General features: G+C 32.1%; 1 protein-coding gene across 1 annotated transcript; it reads right to left on the bottom strand.

The window, feature by feature from the left end:
- Positions 1-1,240: 1,240 nt before the first annotated feature.
- On the bottom strand, positions 1,241-5,568 carry LOC107860857 (endoglucanase 5). Its single transcript, XM_016706334.2, has 11 exons — positions 5,036-5,568; positions 4,598-4,810; positions 3,801-4,001; positions 3,629-3,715; positions 3,377-3,541; positions 3,132-3,255; positions 2,867-3,030; positions 2,392-2,725; positions 2,260-2,304; positions 2,078-2,152; positions 1,241-1,690 (listed from the first exon to the last, which is right to left on the bottom strand). The coding sequence occupies exons 1-11, from the start codon at positions 5,237-5,239 to the stop codon at positions 1,401-1,403; spliced, it is 1,902 nt and encodes a 633-aa protein (XP_016561820.1). The 5' UTR covers positions 5,240-5,568; the 3' UTR covers positions 1,241-1,400.
- Positions 5,569-10,130: the final 4,562 nt, after the last annotated feature.

The following is a 10,130-nucleotide window of genomic DNA, read 5'->3' as shown; positions in this document are numbered from 1 at the left end:
CGTTCAACTCTCACATCCTTTAGTCTGAGATTCTCCCTTATTGCTTATGGAACATTTGGAGTGCCAGGAATCATAATGTGTTTAACAACACAAAATCAGACCTTCCTTTAAGTTAGCTTATGCAGAAGCCATAGAATTTAAGCTCCTGGTTTCCAATAGTCATATAGCAAAGAGGATGTCCACTATTGAGGTCAGCTGGCAACCGCCCCAAACAAGAGGGTTTAAGCTCAATATAGATGGTTCCTGCCTTGGGAATCCTGGGAAGGGAGTGATAGGAGGTGTAATTAGAAACCATAATGGAGAATGGATCCTTGGCTTGAACAAAAGTTTTCTACATGCTACTAACAATCAGATGGAGCAGATGGCACTCTTGGAGGGTCTAAGAATCACTAAAACAAATCAGTTTCTCCCTATTGAAATTGATACTGATTCGTCTGAAGTAATCAAAATTCTTTAAAATAGTAATATGTTGTATAATGGTATTGTTCATGTGTGCAGGTCCAAGCTAAGAAAGCTGGGATGTCCAGCGGTTAGCCATGTCTATCGATAACAGAATGGAGTCGCAGATGCACTAGCTAAATATGATGCACAAGCGACAAATTTTGAACAAGCTTAAATTTTGCTGGTTCCTCCAATGTAAGCCAGGCAGAAATTACAGGCAGACATCCTAGGAACTACATATCAAAGATTAGTTAGGAATCTTGATGTTGCACAACATACTTAGTGCCAATATGTAACTTTCATTGTTGATTTTGATCCAAATTGACAACTCCTGGATATATTTTGTAAAACTTATCATATTATTATGATATGAAGTATTCCTTTCACCAAAAAAAAAAAAAAAAGCTAATTCACTGATAAAGTGGTTACTATGTAATGATTTGGCGAGTTCTTGTTTTAAATCTCTAGGTGCTCCGGTTTATCTCATTATGGCAAGAAAATAAAGTAATCTCATTTGTATTCCTAAAAATTCTATTTGATTTTTCATAATTTCAGCTTTCTTCTCACTTAAACTTATTCCCGAATTTTCTATTATATCTGTAAATTGTTCTAATTACTTTAAATGTTCTTCTTTTGTTTTTGTATATAATAGTATATTATCTATGTATATTATACAATTAGGTAATTATTTAAAATAACTATCCATAAAATGTTGAAATCTACCTGGTGTATTTTTATATCCAAATGGTAGTACATTCCATTCATAAATATCCATTTTATTTATATATCCAAGTGGTTCTGAACTCACTTTTGTATATATCCAAATGATCGCAAAATCGCATCTTCATTGCCATGTTACAATAGTCAATGGTTCAAACATTACAAAAAAAAAAGAAAAAAATATCTTGGTAAGTAACTAGAGCCTCTAGAAAATTGGTCAATAACCGGTCAGCTCTTAGTTAGAGGTAGCTCTTAATTGAAACTTTGGCCTGGGCACCTCCTTGAACATATACAAAAGTGAGTTCAGAACCAGGTTTTAGTACTTTAATCCACTGTGGAAGCTCGTAGGAGTTCTTCTCTGGGCATGGACTAAGCCCCCACAATGATCCTGAAAGGTTTTCAACTATCAACTTGAGCTCTGTGATTGGCTTTTGAGATGTGTTCTTCACCACCACCTTGTGCTTGTAGTAAGTTGTTGGACCAATTGTCCATGTTGAAATTATGGAGTGCAAGAACGTGACTGGTGCACCTGCAAGAAATGTCACTTTCTTTTTTTATTTTTTGATTATTGTATAAGCAATTCATTCCAAATTTCAATAGAAAATCAAAAAGAACTGTTTTACAGTCCTAGTTTACTTAAAACTTTCCTCCCCATAGCTGGTCCAGTACCTCGCTCAGAGTGGTGAAGAAAATTAGCTATGAAAAGATCAACTTCTTGCTACGATCTACATATTCTTCTGTTTTTGGTTGATATTCTGGTGCATAATTGGGATAAGAGTTATACAAATAATTGATTTCTAATACCTTGATTATCCTCATTTTGTTTTTGCTTTTTCCTATGTGGTGGGTGAGAGGGGTGCTCAATTTCTAGTACAAAAAGAAACATGAAAGTACAATTACAAATTTATCTACAAACCTGGAACTTTATGGTAGAGGTTTGGCGATTCTGGAGCCTTGTGGTAGGGTGTTGATGGCTGTAGGTGATGGGATGCTGCAAAACACATATGTCGTTAGTTGTGGTAAGTCTTCAATAATTGTGATCAATCTCAATCGAACCTTACCTAAGCTTTTATTATGCTTTAAAGTATAGTTACCAACCTGGAGGCTTCTGGTATGGTGTTGGTGATCTATGATGATAAGAACCTGTAATTTACAGAGGAAATTACTCCCTATATAACCGAGAATTCTTGGAAATCTTTGATTAGAACTTGAAATATTTTGAAAGTTTACCATGATAGCCCGAAAGCGACTGCAATTTGCAGAAGAGTCCTACAAGAGGAGCTGAACCTGATAATGTTGGTTCAGTTTGTTCGTAATTGGACCGGTCATCACTGAAGTCATCAGTTTTACTTGGACCTCCCACAAGGGCACCATGGATAATGTTGGGATTTGCCTGAGGGCGGTGATACCAAGTCTCAAATCCCTCTATACAACTAACAGGAGCATGTTGGACTGAAATAGGGGCAATGGAGGCGCCTCTGTGGTGAATATGAGTTGGGTAGTTTTGTCCATAACCAACTAAGTAGCTAATGGCCTTGGGATTTTGACCGAGAATGTAATCAGCCTGAAAAATGCGGTACCACGAAGTCTTAAAAAAAAATATCTCCTATCTTCAACATCACAATTACAGCATCAAGCCAGTGAAATATTTCCTTTTTCTTTTATAAAAAGCAAATGTTTAAGCCACCTGTTGAAATGTGCATACCTGTGATTTAGCAAATGAAAGGACATCTGATGGCTGAACTTGACCTTCAGGACATGTTAATACAGCTTTTTTCTCCGAAAGATAATCGGAGTACATGGCGAGTAAGAACGCGGCTGATGAAGCATATTGTAGATTATTCCATTCGCGAACATAGATCAGGCCTCCTGGGAAACGTTATTGAGAAAAAAAAAAGTTCACAAACTATTCAATATTTGTATACCATTTTAAAGTACAATTTGGGAAAACTGTATCAAACTTTACTGACCAGTAGTCAAAGCTACATTGTATCCGTCATTCTTCTGCAAACAAGCACAGGTGAAGTAATCTGCTTTAGCCTGGTACTGTTTTAATGTTGAAGTGTATGATCCACCAGCTCCATCTAAGAGAATCTACGCATAAGGAAATGCAAAACCATATACGATTAACTAAACCAAATCATTTCGATGAATTAACTCTAAAAGTATTTGTTTTTCTCTTTGAAACGATAACATCTCCAACTATTGTAATTACCTTGGTCAGTAGAATTTGAACACCAGCATACTTATTGTCCCACGAGAATTCTCTTACTGCCCATCCAGTTCCACCCAAAGATACCGCGTTGTCCACCACATATTTTAAGTAGTACTCATCATAAGTTGCTCGATAGAGCCATGCAGCAGCCCATAGAAGCTCATCCTAATATATCATGAACAAAGTTATAAGTTGATCAACTTGGGCTAGGAAGTTGTGTGAGAGTAGCTGGTAATGAAAATTATCACTAACCGAATAACCAGATGATGTGTAGAATGCTTGAGCATTTGGGATGGAATCATCATACAAACCTCTGAAGGTGTCCGCAAATGAGAAAAGCTGCAATGTTTCAAGAATTCCCAGTTAAACTACTATTCCACACACACATATTAATACATATACATATATGTTAAGGTGTATGTACCTGTTTTGCATGCACTAAAAGGAGGGTAGAGTAGGAAGAGTCATAAGGTTTGAACGCAAGAGCGGCAGCAGCCAAAGCAGCAGCAGCTTCACCAGCAAGGTCAGAACCAGGGTGGCTAGGATCAAGCTTGTAAGCAGTTCTTGGGGTTGTCATGTCTTCTGCTCTCTCCCAACAATAGTGATCAGATTCTCCATCTCCCACCTTAAATGAAAAATACAAATGATAAATAATTAAATAACAGTCTATAAAAGGCACCTGGGATATTCAAATTAGTGAGAAAAAAATCAAATAATGTTGATATATGTTTTATAAATTTTTCTGAAAAGTTACATAATCCTATAGTTGCGGTCTAATATATTCTTCCTAATTAAGCAAATCTTTTACCAACCATGAATATTAAAACATAACTCGGAAAAGGTACATGTGCAAGTGATGTATAATGAATTTGTAAAAAAAAAAAAGGAGAATAGAATTCCCCTTTTACAAGAATATATTTTTGGTAATGGGTGCACATATTGTCATTTCACCTAGTCGTAATTACAATATCATCTGAAGCGGACTCTTCGCTTTTGATGTCATACCCGTGTCGGATTCTCCAAAAATATACTACTTTAGGAGTATCAGACACGCACCTGTTGACATTTTTGAAGAGTCCAAGCAACATAGAATATCATAATATAATTAGCTACAGAAAGTTTGGTTCTTCATAAAGCAGGTGACCAAACTACTGCAACCAACAATCTCTATAGAGAACCAGAGAATGAGTGTAGTTGGGGTAGGGAAGAAGAATTAATTACCTGAGCCCAGAGGACATTGGGCTGAGTATGGGCTTTGATGAAGTAATTAGTACCCCATTTAATGGCAGCCAAGGTGTTTCCCATCTGATTAAGGTCTGCAATTTCCTTCGTGAAGTCAACAACACTCCACGCTAGCATTGTCAAACTATATGCCATAGGCAATCCAAACTTTACATGATCTCCTGCATCGTAGTACCCTCCCACCAAGTTCACCTGCATGTCCATATATATATATACACATACATATATATCAACCATAATTTTTACAACAAATTTTACTCATAACCTACTCAAATAAGCTTCCAAATCTTCATTTAATTAATTAATTCCTAGATACTGATTCCATGTTAACATACATCAGATCAGAGTAGTTCTAATTAAGTATTTGTGCAATACTATGAAAAAATAATGAAAGGAATTAAGAGAGATCATACTTACCCCTTGGAGAAAACCATCCTTGAGTCCTGAATCGCCACGCCATTTGACACGTTGATTGGGAGGCAATTTTCCAGACCTCTGTGCCTCAAAGAACAGCAAAGTCTTGTCCATGGCATCTCCATAGTCAAAATTAGCCACTGCCTCCAAAGCCAGTAGGCCAACTAACAACACAGCAATAACTTGTGACCTTGATGATATCCCCATTCTTCTTTCTCTTAAACTAAGGAATTAGAATGAAAGAAGATATATATAATATTGAAAGAAGTATATATGTGCATGGAGATATATATCCGCGAAATGGGATTCTGTTTCTATAATTGTCATTAAGGTGGTAGCCTACACGTTCGTAGACTAATACTTTGTTTCAGCTCCCCACGTCTTCTTGCCTTATATTCTTGTTACTAATTACATTATTGACGCCTTGGGGAGATTTGTACGTGCATCTCACCTCCATGAATATCATGTATAAATCATTATTTATATTTGACTTTATTTTTTGTGCTTTTCTTACCTTATAGCAAGCTGACATCTGGAGGATTGTGAGTTTTTTTGAGGTTGACAACTTGTAATACAATTTACACACATTATCATAAAATATTACTCCGTAGATACTTTTTATGAGGGACAAGGACTGATAATTTAGGGATAACTTGTTAGTAACTTTATTTTCTTGTTTGGTTATAAAAGTGTAGAATAATTTATTTTAGAATTAATAATTAGTATTGAGATAAGTTATTCTTACCTTTGGTAATATAGTAATATGAGGATAATTAATATCAGAATAAAATATATAAAATAACAAAAGTATTCTTCTTAAACCGTCTTTTATACATCACTTTTTCATATCCATGTATATTTTCATAATTTTTAATACCATTTTCTTCATTATTCCTTATTTTTTTGATAATATATTTTTCTATTAAAAAATTACACTATAAAATATAATTTTTATTTATGAATATTTTTTTTTCTAATTCTTATGTTTATTTATAATTTTATTTCTCTTATAAAGATTTTGACTTCACTACTTAATTATATATCTTTAATTAAATAGTCTTTTTGTCACTTAAAAATTCAATTTTATATACCAATTAAAATAAAGATAACTTTAATATTTTACAATATAAGAGTGATATGTGCTTACATGAAGTGATAAAAATAATTAAATCCCTTTTACTTTAACAATTTTAAGATGAAAGTTTTATTTTTAAAAACACAACATACAATCATGAGATGCACACACAAAATATTTAAGCTAAATAAGATGAAAATTTTATTTTTAAGAATGAACAAATAACTTGTAAAGAAATATAAGAAAAAAATAAAATAAGGTAAAAAATATTTTTGTAAACAAACTACTTATTATTAGAAATTATACAATGCATATCATTTTGAAATTTGAATATGACAAATCAAACACTCAATAAGAAATAATTTTAGCATAACTTATCCTAACATAACTTATCCCGGCATAACTTGTCTTCAAACCAAATGACCCTAGTAGTTTGCTCATCTGAATCAGACGCAATAGGTAGCAGTGTCAATGATTTTTGAAACAACATAACGAGTTAACATATCGAACCAAACCATACCGAGTTTATTTTAGATTTCTTATAAAGTTGATAGTTTTTTATATAAATTTATAATCATACCAAATAATTAAATAGGTTTTTTATTTATAAAAATTAATCAAAAATAAAAAAAATTGTACTTAATGATATATGTGTAAAATATATTTTTTATATTCATTTTAAAAATAATAAAATATTTTAAAAAATTTTTTAGACCAAGGATGATGGAAGCGACTACACACGACAACATAATTACCACTAAAAGCCGTAATGCTAAAACATATTATACTTGATTCGGTAGAACCTAATAACCTATTTAGGCAAGCTTATTTTTCTCACTTATTTCTTTTCAAAAGTGCTTACTTGTTACAAAGTGAGTTGTTTGCCAAGATTTTTAAAGAAAATAAAGCATTTTTGAAAATCACTTTTGAAAAAAATATATTTAAAAGTACTTCAAAATGTTTGGTCAAACACTAAGATCACGCTTGGAAAGTCACCTTTTTAATTGAACTTGTTGTAATTGGGTGCAATTACATCGTTTGATCTTTTTGGTTAGTCAGATAATTACTTAGTTCGCAGGTAATTAGGTGCAATTGACAGGAGGTAATCAAACTCTCCAATTTCTAGGGAGAGCTTTGAATTGCTAGTAATTACATGGTGTAATTACAAGCTTCTTACTTTCAAATTTTATTATTTTATTTTTATTTTAATCTATTTTTAATTTCTATTATTTTAAATTCATTTTTTTAATTATTTTAATATTTTTTTAAAAATTTATTTTTATTTTATTTTATTTATATTTCATTCCTTTCTTCTCATTTCCTATTATTTAGTTCTTGTGATTCTATGCAATTGTTCATATTATTTATTCTTTTTTTTTCACTTAGTATAATTGTTATTCTAATTTTTAAATTAAAGTCGAACTCATTGTTGAATAAGGTTATACACTTACTTTATTTATTTTCTTTTTAATTATATTTATGTACGTTATGTTGAAATTATATTCTAGTTATATTCGTGTTGAATTTCTAATCATGTTCATGTTAATTTTTTTTTTTTTTGAATTTTGAACTTATGTTATATTTTTTATTTCAAATTATTTGTTTTAATAGAATTGACTTGATATATCACATTGTTTTAGTAGTTAGAATTGATAGATTATCTTTTTATCAAATGTTTTAATACTTTCATAACATTATATCTATGATATTAATCTTGTTGTCATACATGCATTTCATGATATTCTTAAAAATCATGTGCTTTTGATTTTTATGATTAATTTAATTAAAATATACTAATTTTAAGGATACATATTAGTTAGTTTTTATAATATTAGTTAAGAACATAAGTTTGTTAATTAATATATTTTCAAATATACATATATAGACATACATATATAAATACATACATACATATATATATATATATAGAAAGAGAGAGAGAGATCCATTTATTCGCCAAATATTAGTAATTTTTAATTTTTGATTAATTAACTTTTATTTTTAAAATTTAATATAACCATGATTACACTTGTGCAATGAAACAGTACACTTGTAATTACATTGAAATTGCACTGTGGTAAACAAACATGTCGGCATGATTACTAGGCTGGTAAGTACTATCCTAGTAATTACGCCAATGTCAATTACCCAGTGACTTTTCAAACATACCCTTAATTGTTGCTCAAAAGTATTTTTTTTTAAAATATATTGGTAAAACACAAAAATTGATTCTCACTAAAAGTGCTTTTAAAAAAAACACCTTTCAAAATAAGCTGATTTTAAAAGTTTTTCCAAATAGAAAATTAGTTTTGGCAACTCGACTCTCGAGTAGTAACTAACAGGCTATAAGATATTCCAATGATATTGGATAATAATCTATAAGTTAGTAGATATTTTTTCTCTCTTTTATGAATTAAACTAGTAAATTTGTTGAGCCTCTAACCTCTTCCCATCAAGATCTTCTAACTATGCAAGATGCAACTTAGCATTTTATTCTTCAGTGAGCCCCTCTTGAATAACGATTCTTAAAGAAGTTATTTGACGCTCAAGTGGTAGCACTACTTCAACTCCAAAAACAATTGAGTATGGGGTTACTTGCATCGGTGTGTGGTAAGTCATCCTATATCCCTACAAGGCTTCTTTGATTCGTTCTTGCCAGTCTCGTTTGGACTTAAAGATGACTTTCTTTAATAGTTTTATTGAATGCTTCGGCTAGACCATTAGCAGCGTCATGGTACATAAAAGACTTATGCTGCTTAAAATCAAAGAGACAACAAATCTTGTTCATCAGCTTGTTATCAAATGACTTGTCATTTTTAATTATTCTGTATTGAAGAATTCCAAAGCGTTAGATGTTATTAACTTGAATGAAGTTCACAACATTCTCTTTTTTTACTTCCTTGAGAGCAATAGCTTTGGCTCATTTTGAGAAGTAATCTGTCGCAGTCAAGATTTATAAGTATCCATCAGAAGACTTTGGTAGTGGTCCAACAACATCCAATCCCCCAAGAATTTAATGACTAAGAAATGACGGTCTTAGCATTTTGAGAAACTAATATATGAAATTTGCATGTAATTGACAATCCTTGCATATTCTATCATAGTCCAAGCAATCTTTCACCATCATTGGTCTAATGACCCTTCAGGTTATTTTTCATATTTTTGCTTATTTTTACCGTTTAAGATTCTATATCACTGTACCAAGTCATTTATGACTTGCTGGAACTAACAGTATTGTTACCCAGTAGTTTGTTTGGTTTTTAAAGCAAATTTTTTATGTTGAAGTCTTCGCTGGTTCCAAATAGCCATCGGGTGAAAACTTCAGTCAAACGACCTCAAATGCAAATTGTGACTACTCTAACTCTAAAGTATCTATTGTAGGCTAAGTAGACTTTTAGATTAGGTCCCGAGGAACCCGGGATCATTTCAACCTATTAATCGAGAAGTTAAGAAAATACAAATTGATTGCGAGACCCATATTTTATCAAAATAACCTCGGATGGAAATTTCTACTACGTCATTGAGTCTAAAACATTAAATTTGGTATGTTTACATAGTCCGTTTGCATATACGAGATTCCAAATCAATCTCAAGGGCTTGGCGGAGACTTGAAAAATTCCAAGTCTACTATTGTTATCTGGTGCATCGTAATCGCGAGCCCAGGATCGCAATAGCTTTACCTTTGGAAATCCTTAAGTGTCGCGATCATGATGACTTATATCGATCATGATTCAGTGGTGTAGACAAGATATCGTGATCGCAAAGTTTGGGTCGCAATTGCGATACTCGAGTACCTGGGACAGGTATAAATAGGTCATTTTAGCCTGACTTTACCCATTCTTCATCCATTTCTTGAGATCTTAAACTCTAAAGAGTGAGATTAAGTGGGATTTAGATTTGTGGGTGATTGGGAAGCTTGATTAACAATTATTTACGCGATTATCGACTAATTTGAGGTAAAAATTCACTTTTTTCTTAGTAGATTTTCTTGATTTCTTGTTCAAAACTCCCAAAACCTTGAGG

Source organism: Capsicum annuum, chromosome 2, assembly GCF_002878395.1.
Source record: "Capsicum annuum cultivar UCD-10X-F1 chromosome 2, UCD10Xv1.1, whole genome shotgun sequence".
Taxonomy (NCBI): Eukaryota; Viridiplantae; Streptophyta; class Magnoliopsida; order Solanales; family Solanaceae; genus Capsicum; species Capsicum annuum.
Note: the sequence above shows the minus strand (reverse complement) of the source record. Positions and strands in the feature narration are given on the sequence as shown.